General features: G+C 42.1%; 1 protein-coding gene across 2 annotated transcripts in view; it reads left to right on the top strand.

Moving 5' to 3' along the window:
* Positions 1-18031, top strand: part of CHMP4B (charged multivesicular body protein 4B) — a 41099-nt gene extending 23068 nt beyond the window's left edge. Inside the window, exons 2-5 of one of the 2 annotated variants that reach the window (XM_090065032.1) lie at positions 11481-11658; positions 13773-13887; positions 15656-15782; positions 17211-18031. In XM_090065032.1, coding sequence (XP_089921158.1) covers positions 11481-11658; positions 13773-13887; positions 15656-15782; positions 17211-17278 — 488 coding nt within the window. In that variant the 3' untranslated portion in view covers positions 17279-18031. Of the gene's footprint in view, positions 1-11480; positions 11659-13772; positions 13888-15655; positions 15783-17207 lie in introns of both variants that reach the window. The other variant, XM_090065031.1, reaches the window with a different exon arrangement.
* The last annotated feature ends 887 nt before the right edge of the window (positions 18032-18918 follow it).

The following is an 18918-nucleotide window of genomic DNA, read 5'->3' on the forward strand; positions in this document are numbered from 1 at the left end:
TCTGTGCTGGAATGGACTGAACCAGTGATCTGAAGATGATGATCTGTATCTCTTTACTAAGTCCCAGAACAATTCATTCCTCTGTGGTACATCTACATGAGACATTTACTGCACAGTAGATTAACTAGCTGTGCAGTAAACATTGTGTGTCTACACATGTGCCCCTATTAGGCTGGATTAAACTAATTTACTCCATAGCAGGATAGTACTTATAAACGTTAGTAAGTTTTAATTTGTCTTGTCACATGATCAGAGCTGTAGCTGCTCTGGGTTTCCCTGAGGATGAGTGCCTTTCATTTCATCCGCTATAGGAGCCCTGTTTGTGATGGTTAAGATTAGGAGCTCTAGGACAAAAGAGAAAAAAGTTGGATGAGTAGTAAGTAAATAAATTGCAAGGAATCTAACTGGACAAAATCCTTTCCCTTTCTTTATATCCAGATCTTAATGGCTGTGTCTGTTTCTGTATAAAGTAAAATAACTGGACTTTTTATATGTAGAGTATTAGGTACCATTTAAATACACTCGTTCTATTGTTTCCAGACTTGTCAGACTTGTACTTCAAATACATAAATTGGACCTGCTGGTCCTTGAGCCTTTGTAGCATTGGACGAGAGAACTGTATTTTTAGAATTCTCCTCAGTGGCATAACATTTTTGTCACTTCAAAAAAAATTGCTGCAGTGGCTTTCAGTACACTAACAAAATAATAATTTCTTACCTATAACCACATTTCCAAATATGCAAGCTTAAAAATAGGTTCCTGAGGGTGGGGTTTTTCAAAAGCATGCAGGAATGGAGCAATAGAAGTCCTGTTAACCTCAAACTGCAAATCCTGACAGGAATCTAACCAGGGCAAAATAGTTCACCTTTCTTGACTTGCAGAACTTCATACATCAAGAAGTGGTCTTGGTTTAAAATACAGCCTGGGTTCTTTGCTTATCTATCTAATTTTAGGGTCTTTGATATTGTCACAGTAAGGGTGCTAATGAAGGCCTGGATTTATCTTTTGTAGTATAGTTGGCATTTCAAGCGTGAAACTCATGGTAGAAATTCTGTGAAAAAACTGAAATTCTGTTAACAATTGGAACACTTTAAAAAGTGCGAATAGTACCATTTAACTTAGGAACTGAAGACTGTGGATAGGGGAAAAAAACAAAGAACCAGCAAGGTGTAAATAAGACTTAGTTTAAAATATGAGTTTTTAATTATTTTTAATAACTTTTATATACTTTTCAAGAAATTTGAAGTGGGCAATCCAGATCTGTCTACTTCTGGGTGTTTTTGCCTTTTCATTGGTTTTGCTTTTCCTCTGGGGATTTAAGTTTTTTTTTTTTATCTTAATACTTAGAGATAAGAAGAAACTTATTCTCATTGAAACCAAAAAGAAAATCTTTTTTTATTTTTCTCTGGTAATGTAAATAGAATGCACAAGACTGTAAATATCAGTCCACAAGTCTGCATGGTGTTGATCAATGATTCTCAGGCTTGAAGATCAGTGGGCCACCTCACGATTTTCCCAAGCTCCCTTATCAAACTTGTAATTGGAGGGAAGGGGGCACCTGCTATGATCTGCAGACCAGCAGTTAACTGCTTACCATGGCCTCAGACTACCAGTGATTTATACGGCTGTTTGGAAACTACTGGATTAAAAAGGAGATGAGGTGACATTAACTTTAATTACAGATTAGAAGACCAGCCAATTGAATTAAAAGTCAACATTAAATGCATCTTTTCATATAAAAGTGCCTAATTCATGGCAATCAAGACTCATAGTAGAGGTGATATCTTTTATTAGACCAACTAGATTTTTGCAAAACAAATTCTGAGTACCTAAAAATCTGGATACGTGATTCATGGTAGAAAGTTTCACAAGTAACATTTTACTGTGCCAAAGAATTTTATGTAGCCCTGCTAAATTTTAGTATGAATTACAAAGAAATAGATAAAACTCTTGGAGTAGAGGTGATATCTTTTATTAGACCAACTAGATAGTTGCAAAAAAAATTCCTTTATTTGCAAGCTTTTGGGCTCAAACACCCTTTGTCAGGCAAAGTAGAATTCAAAGATTGTAAAATTTCTCCCAGGTAGAAACGAAATTTCATATTGCACAGGAGAACTAAAAGATGGCATGGTTCTCCTGGTTAGGAAAGTTCATTTATATATATAAAAAAAAAAAAAAAGCTGCTCTGCAAGTATGCAAATTACACTTAAACAACTCTGGAGCAGGCTGCTTACCTCAGGTGTCCTATGGCATGCAGGCTGCCGAATTTTTTTCTTAAGTTCACGTTGCACAGGAGAATTAAAAGATGGTATGGTTCTCCTTGGTGGTAAAGTTAATTTGTAAAAAAGCTGCTCAGTGAGTATATAAAATAGGTTCAAACAGACTGAGTGTCCAGTGTTCTTTCTTCTTAAGATGTATCCACTATAAAGTTATCCCATATTACAGTGGATAACACCTAAATTTTTCAGGTCGTAAGCCAAACCACAAACTGCTGTAAACATGTTAATGTATAATTGTGGAGATTCTGAAACGGTATATATCTTGATAGAGATTAGCTGTAAATGTTGATCTGTGTAACATTGCCTCAAAGTATATTCACTTTGGCTTAGCTTTCAGTAAAGATGATAGTCTTTAAACATTTTAAATAACCAAGCAGAAGCTCTGATGAAGGAGTCCCTCTCCACTTAGGGAAAGAGACATTCTACTGGTCTAGGAAAGAGGAGATGGCTACTAACAGTTTTAGAAGTTTACATTAAAAAAAAAAAAAAATCAATTCCTACATCAAAGATTCATCATTAGTATGATCTCTGAACAAACTTATAGTAAACTCTAAACCTGTCACAGATATTTTTCAGAGGAAGTGCTGTGTGTAAATGTCAGTGGAGCTGCAAGATTGGCTTGTCAGTAAATGCAAAACTGTTTGCTTCTGTACTGTACAAAGAAAATTCTGAAGCACTGCTGGCCTCGCCCTCCCCTCCCCTCCTCAGCCCTGCTCCCTGGAGGTGGTGGTGATGGTGTGGGGGAGTGAGACCAGTAGTGGGGTTGGGGAGGGGAGAAGCGGGCCTGGACCTGATGCAGTTGCGGGGAGGGGGGTGGGAGGAAGGAGCGGGCCTGGGCCTGATGGCGGGGGGCTGGGCCTGGGCCTGATGTGACAGAGGAGCAGGGCTGAACCCCAAATGGAGGGGCAGAGGGAGGGAAGGCAGGGAATGGGTCTGGATGCGGGGAGGGGGACAGACAGAGGACTCCATCCCCATCTACCCCCCCCACTGGTAATTCTTGATGTGCAGTTTGCTAGTATACCATACAGTTCTATTAAAATGGTAATGTCTCACACACCTTAATCCCCAAAGATATTTGTTTTAATAGGATCCACTATGCTGAATATTCTCAGAGGCATATGTCTGTCCCAAAAATTTTATAACCCAATGTGGCATCCTGTCCAAAATAATGAAAATATTCTAAGAAATTTGTGCATTGACTGGAGAAATCTAAATCTTCAGATGAATATTTGTGGGTACTCTAGCATCATGTTTTGCATCTTCCATAAAATAGGTCTGGATAGTTTAGAGAATAAATGTTTAAACATAATGCGTAGTTGCTGTTGGTTTTGCTTAAGCAATTCCATATCAATTAAAGCTGAGTATTAAATTATGTTGCCTGCTGCTGTAATTACTGTCTTGGAAATGGCAAAGGCATAATTAAATATGCAGATCCCAAGGGCTGCCTTTTTCATGGTTGCCTGATATGATAGCAATCTTCATAAACAAAAAAGATGGGCTGTTTCCCATTTTGACTTGAAATGCACCTTTATTTTGTGCGTAAACAAGAAGTAACAAAATAGGAAAAATTTATAGGCTTCTGTTTACATATTGGTAGGAAAGGGTGGAAGAATATTTTGTGAGAAGAGGAGCTACTGTCATTACTTTCAAATTAGGTATTTACATGTATGGTTTTGGCTTCCTTGTGAATTTTATAAAACTGGATTGCCTACCCAGGCAGCATATTGGATCTCAAGATGTAATGTGTATATAGCATGGATGATTGTGCAGGAAAAGGTTGTAGCATTACTCATCAGTTTTGAGAAGTAATTATTTTTGGTAAGAAAACAGAGATTAGCAGTTGCATATCAAAAACAGAATCATCATCCTGCCTGCGTGCTTCAGAGTAACTGTGTTGTGATCATGATAGCTACATGTGAAAAACTTGCTGCCACAGTATTAAAGTCTAGTTCGTTTCCTATTCTAAACAGACCATTTGGGGTTTTTCATCATGTTCTGTAAGTTTCTTGGGTGGTATGTAAAGAAGGCCTGAATGGCTTCCTTTCCCCACCATATCTCCCTCTGCTTGCCTTAACTCAGTTAAACATGACTTTCTAGTTTAAAGGCTGACTTGAGAGGAGCACCTAATATCCTTCCAGAAGGTTGAGTACACTTGTTTGTTCTTGAGCATGTAAAAACTATTTCATAATCAGAGAGCTGAGGAGCTGACTCCTGAACCACAAAATCCTTAAAATTAGCTTGGTGTGTAATAGTTAACAATCAAATTATAAATCATGTGAATAAAAATCACATACCTATATTTGATTTTATAAAGAATAAATTGAATTAAAATGTCTTGACAAAGAAAATAGGACTAAAAAGCTTTTCGTATCACAGCATTTCAATCTTGTTACAAAATTTTGTTTAAATTTTCTGTGGCTATCACAGAACTTTAAAAAAGGCAGATGGATTTTCAACCTTCATAGAGTTGTCATCTCAGTTTAGTTTTAGTAATGAGGTTTCTTTCATTTTCAACAGATAGGAGATTCTTCAAAGTATTGCATCATTTATTTTTATAGGCATATTTCAGACTGCTTTCTTCAGGTTTACTAACTAAGCAGAAATGGCTCTACCCGGGTCTTAGCTAAGAGACCATTAAACTCAGGTGCTGAAAGAAGTGTTGCCTGTAATTCCACCAATAGCAATGTCCCACCCTGATGTAATAAGGATACCAAGAGGTGCAAATGACTATATGTTTCCATGTCATTTTTTGGCAAGAGTGGAAATGTTAGGAGTTGGGGAAGCAGGGCTAATATTTGGGCATGGATGGGACTGAGAACAGGACATTGAAAATTGACTTGGGGAACCCGGTGGAGAGAATTTAAGCATCAGCTAAAGGTTCGGTTTTGTTTTAGTTTGGTTTTAAGACATTGTACATGACATTTAACGTGAAGCCTGACATAGAGGTTTAAAATAGCAAGGGGGAAGATCCCAAAAAGTAACTGGAAACTAACATGGCCAGGTGCAATTTGAGTGACGTATGTTAAATACTTACCTCCACTGGATGAGGAAAATGGAAATAGCAAGATAGTTACCTCACATTCAATTCAGTTATACACAGTGAGAACACAAATCTTCTCTACTACTCATGTAACCTTAGTTCCATTCCTGCTAGTGTTCAGAAATACAAAGCATAAATAATCATTTTCTGCTCATCACACAACTTTCATTAAAATGTCTATAAACTTAATACCTTAAACCTCTTTGTGCAATGGCTGTAAAAACTGGCCAAGCAAATAGTTCTATATACACGTCACAATCAGCAATACTGAATGTTCTGTTTCTATTGGATTTTTCTCTAACCTCTCTCACCATAGTATACTAGCACTTCCAAGTACCATTTTTTTTTCCAAATCAGGTGATTTGATATTCTGAGTTAAATAAATAAAATGTGTGGTTGACTAGCTAGGAGCTCAGGCAAATTTGTTTTTACAAATAGGCTTTCAACAGGATGTGGGGAAAGGAGTTGGATTTTGGAATTATATAATTACTGTACCTCAACCAGTAGGCCATTTTGGATTGGATTCCTGCTGAGATTAGAGAAGTAATTCTCAACCAGGGTTTTGAGATCCTTTAAGTGTTAAGTGTGCTGTCAGGTGACATGCAATATCACCACTTTTAGGTGTGCAAACATTGCACATGAATCGCAAAATCAACTCGGAGCTTTCAAATATTAACCCTTAGGGTCAAAAACATTTTGTCTTGTTACAGTCTTTCTGAGTTCTTTGGAGCAGAATTGCTTTATTATTTTTTGTAGCCAAGACATGAATTAAAATTAAGAGCTGGCATTTTTGAATTAAAATTAAGAGCTGGCATTTTTGAGGGGTGTCTTGTATCTAAAAAGGTTGAGAACTACTGGTTTAGAGACTTGAAGAAAAAGGGTGTTCATTGAGGACGTGTAACATGGGTCTGAGCTCAAAAGTTGAGCTGTATCTTGGAGCAAAGATGATTTTAAATAGCTGGGTTAGAATCTGTGTGTGGCCTAGTTATACTTCTTTAAGAAGATATTAAATGACTGGGACTCTTGTATATTGAAGAATCAGACCATTGCTCTTTGGAGGAAGTTGGAAAGTACGAAGGGCGGCTTACTTTTTGTTTGAATGATGCCTCTCATCAGAGAGTTTGGCTTGTGTCTGTCAGACTAAGCACAGGCACATTTAGGAATAGCTAGAAAAGGACCCTGATGACTATTAACTGTCATAGTCATGCAGGAGCAAGGCGACATTTGCTTTTAACATAGCTATCTTGTGATGGGTACTTAAAATGATAGGTGTTTATGTGGCTAAGTGTGCAATACTTGTTTGGACCTTATTCTTTTTTATACTTGACCATTCTCACCTGTAATAAGCCCAGTTAGACTATAGTTTTATCTAAACTTGCAAGCACTTGAGTGTGGTATGGTTATTTTTAAACCTAATTTATATCTGTGTGTGGTGGATTCTCTGAACAGAAGTACTTAACAGTTTTGCCTTTTCCACAGGTCCAGTCAGTAACTTTGTTATCTTATTGTGAATGGTATGTGTGGAGAAGGTGAAGTGCTTGGAATGTGAGCTGTAAATGTTAATCTGGTTTGTATAACCAATTTCACAAGTTCTTTTTTCTCCCATCTCTGTCTTCAGGAATACATTTTACAGAATACTGATTATAAGTACCTTTCCCTTCTCTCTCCCCCATAAAAATCTTAAAAATTTCACTCAGATGTGGAGTCTATCTGTACTGGGACCTCCCGCAGTCTCAACTTTTGTACTTGCAAGGATGTGGACAAATTGGAGAGAGTCCAGTGAAGGGCAACAAAAATGGTTATAGGGCTGGGAAACAGGATGTATGGCAGGAAGACAGGCTGAGGGAACTGGGTTTATTTAGTCTAGAGAAGAGAAGGCTGAAAAGGTATTTAATAGCAGCCTTCAACTACCTGAATGGGAGTTCAAAAGAGGATGGAGCTAGACTGTTCTCAGTGGTGGCAGATGACCGAACAAGGAGCAATGGTCTTAAGTTGCAGCGAGGGAAGTTTAGGTTAGATATTAGGAAAAGCTTTCTCACTAGGAGGGTAGTAAAACACTGGAACAGGTTACCCACAGATACTGTGGAATGCCCATCCTTGGCTGTCTTTAAGACCTAGCTAGCCAAACCTTGCCTGGGGTGATAGTTGGGGCTGGACCTGCTGTGAGCAGGGAGTTAGACCAGATGACCTCCTGATGTCCGTTCCAGTCCTAATTTTTGGTATTTATAGTGCATTCAATTCTTTGGATCCTTTTCCTTGGTTATTTGATTCTCCTGTGAAAATAACCGCAATAACAGTTCAAGATCTTTATCTGTAGTTATTGATTTTTTTTTTTTCTATTTAGGGGGAAAAGCTTTCTTTTTCTAAAATTGAACCTGAAAACATGAATTCAGAGTAGACTTATTCAGAACAATACTGTACACTGAGTCTGTGCTACTGTCTGCTTTCTCTGCTCTTCCTGTAAAAGTGGCATGCTATTTATTACTCATCTGCCCAAATATTAATGGAGTAGAGTTAAGCAAATGTGAACAGTCATCATTACAAGACTGCATGCACTTAAAGAAATGGAGCTGCTATGTCAACATAAATGAAGCCATGTTACTTGAAGCAGTTATGGTAAAAGTTCTTCTGTTTAAAAATTCATTAGGAGTTGTCGTGTGTACAGTTCCTTACACTTAAGGAAAGGGTAAAACATGTTGATATGCATGGGATTTTTTTCCCACTCTCTCTAATGTCATATTCATAGTTTCATAGTTGGTAGGGTCAGAAGGGACCTGAGCAGATCATCAAGTCCGACCCCCTGCCATGGCAGGAAAGAGTACTGGGGTCAAACAATCCCAGCAAGATGTACATCTAGCCTCCTCTTAAAGACCCCCAGGGTAGGAGCCAGCACCACTTTTCTTGGAAGTTGGTTCCAGATCCTAGCCACCCTGACAGTGAAGTAGCACCTGCTGATGTCTAGTCTGAATCTGCCCTCTGCCAGCTTGTGACCATTATTTCTAGTCACTCCTGGTAGTGCTCGGGGGAACAGGGACTCCCCCAATGCCTGCTGGTCCCCTCTGACTAGTTTGTAAACGGCCACTAGATTCCCCCCTCAGCCTTCTCTTGTGGAGGCTGAACAGGTTCAGGTCCCTTAACCTCTCCTCGTAGGGCCTGCCCTGCTGCCCCCTGATCATACGAGTGGCCCCCCTCTGTACCCTCTCCATGTTGTCCACATTCCTCCTGAAGTGCGGCGTCCAGAACTGGATGCAGCACTCCCGACTGTGGCCTGACCAGTGTCGCATAGAAGGGGAGGATCACTTCCTTGGACCTCCTCGAGATGCATCTGTGGATGCATAACAAGGTGCAGTTGGCCTTCCTGACTGTGTCCCCACACTGTCGGCCCATGTTCATCTTGGCATCAGTAATGACTCCAAGATCCTTTTCTGCCTCTGCACTGATGAGAAGGGAGTTCCCCAGTCTGTAGGTATGGTACTGGTTCTTCTTCCCCAGGTGCAGCACCTTACACTTGTCAGTGTTGAAACCCATCCTGTTCTCATCTGCCCACCCCTGTAACCTGTCTAGGTCCGATTGCAGCCTATTCCTCCCTTCTAGCGTGCCCACTTCCCCCCGCATCTTAGTGTCCTCAGCAAATTTGAACAGAGTGCTTTTTACCCCCTCATTCAAGTCACTGATGAAGATGTTGAACAATGCGGGCCCGAGGACCGAGCCCTGCGGAATCCCACTGCCCACATCCCTCCAGGTTGAATAGGACCCATCTACCACCATTCTCTAGATGTGGCGCTCCAGCCAGTTAGTGACCCAATTGACTGTGTAGGTGTCGATGCCACAGTCCCCTAGTTTTTAATGAGAACAGGGTGAGAGACAGTGTTGAAAACTTTCCAAAAGTCCAGAAAGCCTATGTCCATTGCTACCCCTGCATCTAAGGATTTTGTGCCCTGGTCATAGAAGGCCACCAGTTTGGTCTGACAGGACCTGCTTCTAATGAACCCATGTTGGTTGCCCCTAAGCATAACCTCCCCCCTGGCTCCTTGTGGACATGCGCCAGGATAATTCTCTCAAAAAGCTTACCCAGGATTGAGGTAAGACTAACTGGTCTAATAGTTTCCTGGGTCCTCCTTCCTCCCTTTTTTGAAAATGGGAGCCACATTGGCCTTTTTCCAGTCCTCTGGCACCACGCCAGAGCACCATGAGTGCTTGTAAAGCTGTGCTAGTGTGGTCCCGCAATGACCTCTGCTAATTCCCTCAGCACTCTGGGGTGGAGATCGTCCGGACCAGCTGATTTAAATACATCCAGTCCCTCCAGAAGTTCCCTGACTAGATCCTCACTGACCCTAGGTCTGGGTGTGCCTCCCCTGGGACCTACGGGGGTCCCAGTGGGGGGTGACCTGGTCCCTGCTCAAAAAAATTGAGGCAAAGAAGTCATTAAATAGGTTAGCTTTGTTGTCTGGTGCGATGACCAGATTTCCTAGTGTGTCTTGCAGAGTCCCCACTTTACCCAGTATACCTTCTTTTTGCCCCCTGTGTATTTAAAAAAGGACGGCTTGTTGTACTTGATCCAGGTAACTAGTCCCAGTTCCATCTCTGCTTTGGCCTTCCTGACCACACCCCTACAGCCCTGAGCAACTGAGGTATAGTCCTCCCTGGTGATGGCCCCTCCCTTTCGTTGGCTGTATTCCTCCTTTTTACCTAGGAGACATTCCTGTATGCTTTTGGTGAGCCATGGGGGCTTTTGCGCCCTCTTGCCCCTTTGATCCTTGTTGGGATTACCTCCCTTTGGGCTTGGAGGATTGTATCCTTAAGGAACGACCACTTTTCTTGAACACCCGACTCCTCTCCCCTCCGGGACCTCACTGCCTCCCTGACTATTCTCCTTACCTCATTGAAGCCCGCCCTCCTGAAGTCCAGGGTCATTGTATATTTAACTGCTCTTGCTCATTTAGAATTAATGTGCACTTTTAGACAGCCCAGCATATTTACTTTTGGTGCCTGAGCCTACAGCCTAATCATAACTGTGCAATTAGCATTTGTTATACCAAGACCTACATAAGGAGTGAGCAAAATAAGGACCATGGACGGGATCTGGCCCACCAATTGATTGGATCTGGCTCATGGAAGCCCCTGTGGTACTTCTCATGAGGCCAAGCCCTGCCTGGGGAAACCCACAGCACACTGCAGCTTCCCTGGAAGCTGTCTCTGGTGCTGCTGCAGCTGCCCAGGTACTGCTTGTTCTCCCCACCTCCAGTGGCTCCTCTTCCTGCTCCTGCTGCGGGGCTCCAGGCAGCAGGTAACATGGGGAAGCAATGATGGCCATGGGAACACATGCCAGGGATCACACACCAAGCTGACGCCAGGCAGCTCCTGCCACACTCCCGGCTTCTTTCTACCCACTCAGCTGCCCTCAGATGGCTGCTCATTGCACTGGCCGGATGGACCAGATAGAAGGCAACCTGGAGTGGGAGCCCCATGCACTGATGCAGGAGTCCACATGCCTGCAGCTTCCCTGCCGCCTCACCCCCACCCCAACCCATCTTGTTGGGCATTTGCTGCTTGGTACGGGTCCCCATAGCTTCCCTGCTGCCCAAAACGGCACGGTAGGGGAAGGAGGAGGAGAAGGAAGAGCCTCTGGAGGCAGTGGGGAGCTGAGCAGTACCTGGACAGCTGTGGCAGCAGCCCCTCTGGGCAGCTGTGCATGCTGGCCAGGGCAGGAGCTGGGGCAGTGCAATATAGACTAGTGTAGGTTGGGTGGCAGTGTGGTGCAGGTTTCCCTGGATAGGAGTAGGCAGGGCTTGGCCCCATGCAGAATGCTTCTGGGGGCAACCATGGGCCAGATTGGGGGTGGGGAGCAGACCTCACTTGTACCACACCACCCAGGTAAACTCTGCTGCTTGCTTTCCCTGAGCAACTTATCTGCAAAGCTTTTGGTTACTGTTCTTAGATTTTATTTTTCCATAAATGGACATCAGGAACATGGATACTATTACATTTGTTTAGGTAGCAATGCACAACAGTAACAAATTTTAATTAAAGGAGAAAGAGAAGCAGAAGGTGTAATCAGTTAAATGAATTCAACAATGCATTGTAAATGACTTTTATTACAAGAATTGAATAGTTATTTTGGACACATCATGTAAATCTCTTTTGCTGTTGTTTTTGTTCAGCTGCCCTTCAAGCCCTAAAGCGCAAGAAAAGGTATGAGAAGCAGCTTGCACAGATAGATGGTACGTTATCGACAATTGAATTCCAGAGAGAAGCCCTTGAAAATGCCAACACCAATACTGAAGTACTCAAAAATATGGGCTTTGCTGCTAAAGCTATGAAAGCTGCTCATGATAACATGTAAGTACTTCCAGAAAGCAAACCTGTAGTTTTGGAAATCAAGGGTCCTATTCAATCTGATAAACGCTTTGTCTGAAATGACTGACTTCATTTTTTGTAGCGGTTCCAGGCAAAGCAGTAAAATCTTTCTATTTCTTTAGATACAGTGTTAGATTAAATTGCATATTGACCAAAATATAAAAGATTGGGATTTTTCAATCTGGAGATGTACCACAGGGTATGAAGTGATTGCTGACAAATACATTACTCTTTTGTTAAAACAGAAATTCTGTCAGTATCATCTAAAATGACTTCAAATATGTATTCTGTCACCATCCATATAATACCAGCAGAGACTTAAGTCACATTTAAAATAGTTCATAGCAATTCATCTCTTTCTTCTGTTCAGTATAATGCCAAATAAAAATTTTAGGGGTGCACCAATAAAGGTTTTCTTGGCCTATAGCTGATTATTAATGAGCCACATCGACTGATACCGATCTGGTAATTGATTTGGTTACCGTGATGCCGGAGGCTGCTGGAGCGAACAAAAAAAAAAAAGGTTCATTTATGTCAGTACTTTAAAATGTACTGACATCAACCTTTTTGGTGGACTCCAGCAACTTTCAAAAATGGTGGCAGGAGCACGTGAGCTAAAACTTGCTGAACGAGCTTTAGTTCAAGTGCCATTGGCACCGTTTTTAAGCACAGGGACACTTAAGCAGAGCAGAGCTGAGTGGTGTGAGGTTGGATACGGACTGCCAGCTATGGGCTCAGGGCTCTCTGCTCTGTTGCCTTTGCTCCGGGGGCCCTGTACCAGCCATGCATCCCCTGGCTGCCCAGCAGTGGAGGGGACAACTTGCCACCCCCACTGCTGCCAGATGAGCAGTGAGTGTGCGGCCAGCATGGGAAAGGCAGCAGAGCAGAGAGCCGTGAGCCCACAGCAAGCAGCCCACATCCATCCTGCCACACATCTAGTGGCGCACATCCCTCCTCCCCTCAGGGGTTGCACACAGTGGCAGGGAGCTACGTCTCCCCCTGTCCCCTGGATGAGCCTCCTGTGGTTCTGTCCCTCTCCCCACCCCCGCACACCCCTTGCCATTTCCATAGCCTTCTCTGCAGGGAGCTGCTGTCCTGCTGCCTGGCTGTTTTCTTGGCCACGTGCAAGCATGTGCCTCTGCATCTCACTCCCAGCAGCCCCAAGCAAGACCTCTTGCAGTTGGAATGCTTTCTTCATGGAAGGGGAAACCTGCTGTTTCTCAAGGGAACCCAGGCATCTGGGGGCCCTGGCCAGAAGGCACAATTAATTATGTTTATCAGAAAACATTATTGGCTACAATGGTCAAAAAAATCTGATAGCCGATAATGTAAATTTCCCTTTTATCGGTGCTGATCCAATATGCAGCTGATATACTGGTGCACCTCTTAAAAAAAAAAAAAAATTACATAAAGATTGAGAGTGTGTGTCAGTAATGGACAGTAAATGAAATTACAAAGATGTATTTGTTGCAAAACCAAATGTGTTAGATCCAGGAAAAATGAGAGTCAGAAATAAGAGAAGTCCCAGTATGTTCTGATCTGAAAATGCAGAATTAGGGCAAATAACCTTAACTCAGCCCTACAGTGACCCTAGCGAATAATCATATGATTGAGGCATTTTAATGTTTCTGAAAAATTCACGAAGAATTGTCAGCTTTCAGAAACTCTGGCAACCCCCCTTATTTTCAGTGAGAGTGAGGTCATATGCTGTTCTTTGTAAAAATGCCTTCCTTTTGTGTTTGTTCAGCTGCCCTTTTAGAGACAAAAGTCTCTAAAAACTAAAACCAAGCTGCTGTTGTGGAAGATGGCAGCTTCCTATGCTGTTTAGAAGTAGTGCTTGCCATTATCATTTATGTCTGCAAAGGGTAGAAGTAGCAGTTTATTGGCAGCAGCAAGTAGCAGCAGTTTTTGGCAGGGGGTAGGGAACAGAGATTGCTCGTGATGAAGTAACTGGCAAAAAGATCTGGATGGGGTTGAAAATAGGCACATCTGAAATGTCATCAAGAAGTGGCATTGCCACAAAGCCAGCAAATGTAACTTAATGGCTAGTGCCAGGCAAGTGAATGACTTAACCTTTTCCATATTTCTCCCTTCAGGGATATTGATAAAGTAGATGAGTTAATGCAGGACATTGCAGAACAGCAGGAATTGGCAGATGAGATTTCAACAGCTATTTCAAAACCTGTAGGGTTTGGTGAAGACTTTGATGAGGTAACTCAAGAATTACTTGCTTGATGTTTTAGATAAAACCCTTCTCTTAATGATCTGTGTGTTGACTATATCCAGATACAGTGCTGGGAGTTGGGTTTTTTTGTTTGTTTGTTTTTGGGGTTTTTTACATCTCAAAAGTAGGGGTGCACCAATAGAGAATTTTGCAGCTGATACTGATAGCTGATTTTTAAGGAGGCATATCGACTGATACCAATCCAATTTTTGAAACCTGGCCTGCAGCGTGGAGAGCTGCCTCAAGCTGGTAAGTCTGGTGTAGGGGGAGGAGGGGAGGGAAGGGGTGTGGGGGGTGCATATTAAGGCCCTTGTGGAGAGGGAGGACTGGGGCAGGGGCTGCAGCTTATCTGGGGGGCTTGGGGAGGGGTCAGCTCTCACTGCCATGTGCTGCTTGGCTGGGAGCTGCTGGTCCAGCGGCTTGTTCGGTACTCACTTGCTTGTCCCACAGCTCCCACTGCTGGCTTGTCCCACAGCTCATCTGGGAGGGCGGGGGGGTGAGGGGCATGTGCCTCTGAATCTTCACAGGATGGGCTGGGGCCAGGGTTATGCCAAGCTCTTCTTGGCAGGGCTGTGCTGGGAGGGGTGGGGAGAGGGAGCTGCAGCCATGAATTTGCTGAAGCCCCTTCTCAGCACCACAGCTGCCTGGCCTAGTGCAGCCCTGTCCCATCGGGAAGAGCTTGGCGTAGCTCTGGCACCAGCCTGTCCCACGCAGATCCAGGGGTACACACCCCTGCCCATGCCCTCCCAGATGAACGGTGAAAGCAGTGACAGGAGCTGTGGGACGATCAGGTGAGCACCAGCAACTGGACCAGCAGCTTCCAGCCAAGCGGCGCACAGTGAACAGAGATTTCACCCACCCCCTGGACAAGCTGCAGCTCCATGCCATGCCATGCCTGCCCCAGCCTGGCTGGGCAGTGCTTGCCCCTGCCCCAACGCCAGCCCCAGCCCCGCTTCTCCCTCCCTATGGGGGCGTTGATCTGCCCCCCACACCCCTTCACTTCTCCCTCCTGCCACACCAGACTTACCAGCTGGAGGCAACTCTCTACGTTGCCAGCCTGTGCTCCTCGGTGCCTGTGCTGTGCTGTGGCTGCACGAGTGCATGGGCTTTTTATTGGCCTGATATGGCTGATTTCCCATATATTAAATTTTCTTTATATCAGTGTCAATCCGATATCGGACCGATGTATCCGTGCACCTCTACTCAGAACAGTGGTTCCGAACATTCTTAAAATTGAGGCATGCTTTGGAAAATTCTGGCTCTTAGTTTTCACTCTTTTTTTTGACTACAGGAAAATAATAAAGCAATGCTTCTCATGCAAAGAACTCAAAAGCCCACAACAGGTTAGAATGCTTTTATCACTGGATTCCTGTATGAAAACTCAGGTGTGCAAACGTGATTCATAAGATAAACGCAAACAGTACTAACATTGTGCAGCACCCTGGAAAGCATCTCAAGATACCCCAGTGCATTATGGCTCCCTGGTTGAGAATCACTATCCTAGAACCTGTAGATGGTCTCTTCCACCTCGCGGAAAACAAACAAACAGACAAACAATAACAAAAAATCCTGTACACTTATAGCTGCAAAATCTGAGACTGCAGAGCCCTGAAGTTTAAGAGTTTGAATGTTATGACTTAATTCATTAAGTTATCATTGCAATAATGTGCATATCTCAGTGTGCTTTCTTAATTTTGTGGTGCTTGTTGGCAAGCTAACCTGCATTAATTACTCTTTTTCTGTTTATCATATTAGGATGAACTGATGGCAGAATTAGAGGAACTAGAACAGGAAGAATTAGATAAAAATCTGCTGGAGATCAGTGGTCCTGAGACAGTACCACTACCAAATGTGCCCTCAATATCACTACCATCAAAGCCAGGTAAGTGTCTGCCTTTGTAATCAGTTGGTTCTCTAATCGGTGCATCCATTAGCTTGATTGCTTTTAATGCAAACTTGTCATTTGAGATTCTTGGTCGCAAGCAGCACACACAAGTCAGATAGACTTACTTCCTGAATTGGAAGCTACTTCTAGAGGTGTTTATTCACCGGGCATACCCTCTCTCTCATTAAATGTATGAAAAGTTAATAGTTGTAACAGTGCACTCTTAGTATAGCTATAGAGCATAAGTAAGGTTCATTGTAGAGATGTGTAAGGAGGAAATGATGGACTGGGGATCTTGTACCACTGTAACGGACTCACAAGGAAGTCACTTGCAAGGAATTTTGACAAAGTAAAGCATAGGTAAAAGTGATGAGAGACTTGAGTGTAAAGCAGCCCTTAGAATTTTGTGTCTCAGGCTGCTTTGAGTACTTCAGCTGAATCAGATTTCCATGACACCAGATGCTTAAATCTGTGCCTTGTCCTTATGTAAGACTGCTTTGGTCTTCTATAGATGACCTATCTGTTCTCATTTCTTATGGGGGTGAGGGAGGAGAACTTTTGACTCTCTTGACAACACAGGGGGTTGTACCTTGAGTCTAATACTCAAATGAGACAAGATCAGGCAAGCTGCAGTTGTGTGGGAGCACTGTCAGATTGATTGGGAAAGAAGGGTTATCTGGGCAACCAGCGAGGAAACTCCCTCAGCAATTAGTAGGGGTTTAAAATAAGCAGAAATGTTTGCTTGAGATATTTTAATACATCCACTCATCTTAGACAGAGATGAGAAGTCTTACCCCATAAAATCCATGCACCAAAGGGAATCTGTGAGAGCCAGAGTTAGGACTACAAAATTTCTGATTCCCTGCTTGGTTTGTCCTTCCCATCTATGCTGTATCCTGAAAGGTGTGCTCAAATCTGCTTATGCCCTATAGCTTCAACTTCTTAAACGTAAATAGGTGCTATAGTGGTTCATTAAAATATACCAGACAATCAAAATAAAAAGGTATTGGTATACACCAGTATGTTTACTTTTTAGTTAAACACCTAAAGTTGTTCCCTCTTGACTTTGTGCCTGCAAAGTACATGCTCCATGGAGCTTTTTAAGTAAGCGTATCTCGGTTTTACCATGCTCCTAGGTTTAGTTATGAGAAATATGTACTATACTGGTAAACGCATTTGATTAGCATGTGCATTTGCATTCTTTTCATCTGAGTGCTCCCTTCTCTCATTTAGGATGATGGTTTCAGGAAATTTAACCCAACTGCCTTTTAAAAAAAGTTAATGAGATCTGACGGGAACAACATACATTGTGTGTGGGGTTTTTTTCTCTGAGACCCATGCTTTGGGCATGTATGTAGAGTAACAGTCTAGAAGTACCTGTCCTAGAGTATCCATTCTTAACTTCATTTTCTTCTTACTTAGCAGCCAAGAAGAAAGAAGAGGAAGAGGAAAATGATATGAAAGAGCTAGAAGCTTGGGCTGGAAACATATAGTTACAGCAGCAGCTGGCTGGGAAAAAAAAAAGACTTTGGCCACCTGTCATAGTTGCACATGTGTTGGGAGAAAGCGTTAAGTGAAGTGTCTTTATCTCTTTCATTTTAACCCAAAGCAGTGGGGGCTGCATTGCTGTATTCTGCAAAGCATGGTCTGCACATAGGAAAAAGGGGCATGAATGAAGCTGCCTGCAGTTTATAATGTTGAATATCTGTAAAATAAAATGTATTTGCAAAATCCAACATTCAGCTTTCAGGCTATGCTAATGCCACTGCTAAATTTTCATCCTCTTGAGTTTTGGCCACATTTAATCTCAAGATCTGAACTGCAATCTGTCATTTTAAATTGGTTAAAAATGTGTCTAGAAGTCTTGTAAGACATTTAAAAAAAGGAAAAGTCATAAGCCACTGTTGGCTTCTCAATATGTTTAGGTGTAAGAATGCATTAGATTTTTAGTTCTTTGCGAATTATATTTATAGTCATTGACTCTTGTGTGTTTACTTTCTATTTATCATTACAGTGATCTGTCACTTCCCATTTTAATTAGTGAAACTGATCTGAAATTGACAAATAGTATCTTGGAAGTAGGTGGGATTTGCACTTAAATTTCAGTTGTATATTTTTTTCTACATAGCACTATAGTGTTTATTGCTCTTTGTGATAATTGATAACCCATTCAGATACATGCACACACTTACTTTAATTATTAGATACAACTATGGTTTACACTGCATTAAATATCTTAATTTTCATACTGGGCTAATGTCTTCAATTAACTAATTTTATTAGATATACTGTAAATTATATTTTGCTTATTCTCAGTTTCTGTGCTTTTTGGTGTCAAGTGATCTTTGAGTATGCAATCATAGCTTTGCTAGGCTTTGCCACAGGTGTAGAATCAAGTAATGCAAGTAAACTCCAATCTCAGGTAAGCAATGTTCTTGGACAGTTCCTATAACTCACTGTTTCTTGGATGTCTTAATGTGTTGCTATGATGAAACATCAGTTTAAGACCTAAATCCAAAGTGTGTTAGAACTGCTGTTAAGTATAAAGCAACTTGGTTAAGGACATAGCTGATAGTGCTGGCTTTCTATTTTTCTTTCTGCTTTTATGTAAGTTATTATAGAAAGAGTCTCTAATCCCTCACAATGCTTCATAGTGCTGATTTTATTTAACCTTTATTCTTGGACTGCTAAATGCAGTGAAACTTAACAGTAGAGTTGTACAAGTCAGTCTAGAAGAAGGGAACAGACCCCTTGACATCAGCATTGTTACTTCAGTTACTGACATGGAAACTGTAAGTGGCAAAGAGACACAAATGGTTGTGCCACCAGCTTGAAACAAAGCTGTTCCCAAAGGAGTGGCAGTGGGACTGAATCAGTGTTCTTTTGCCCATTTTAAACAAAAAAAGAACACAGCTCCCACATAAGGAATGGATATAAGATGGGACTGAATAGTGTACCTCTTTTCCTATTTGTTGTTGGCCAGAGCTAGAACACTTGAGTATCTTTTCCAAACTGCTTTTTTCTTCACCCTGAGAAGTTTTGTCCAAAGAATCACAGGTTATTTCTATTTTTAAACCTTGTTTATTTTAGTGCTGCATAACATTTGTTTAACACAAAGTATAATCATTGGTCA

The sequence above is a fragment of the Crocodylus siamensis genome, chromosome 10 (assembly GCF_052110815.1).
Source record: "Crocodylus siamensis isolate JL-2025a chromosome 10, ASM5211081v1, whole genome shotgun sequence".
NCBI classification, from domain to species: Eukaryota; Metazoa; Chordata; order Crocodylia; family Crocodylidae; genus Crocodylus; species Crocodylus siamensis.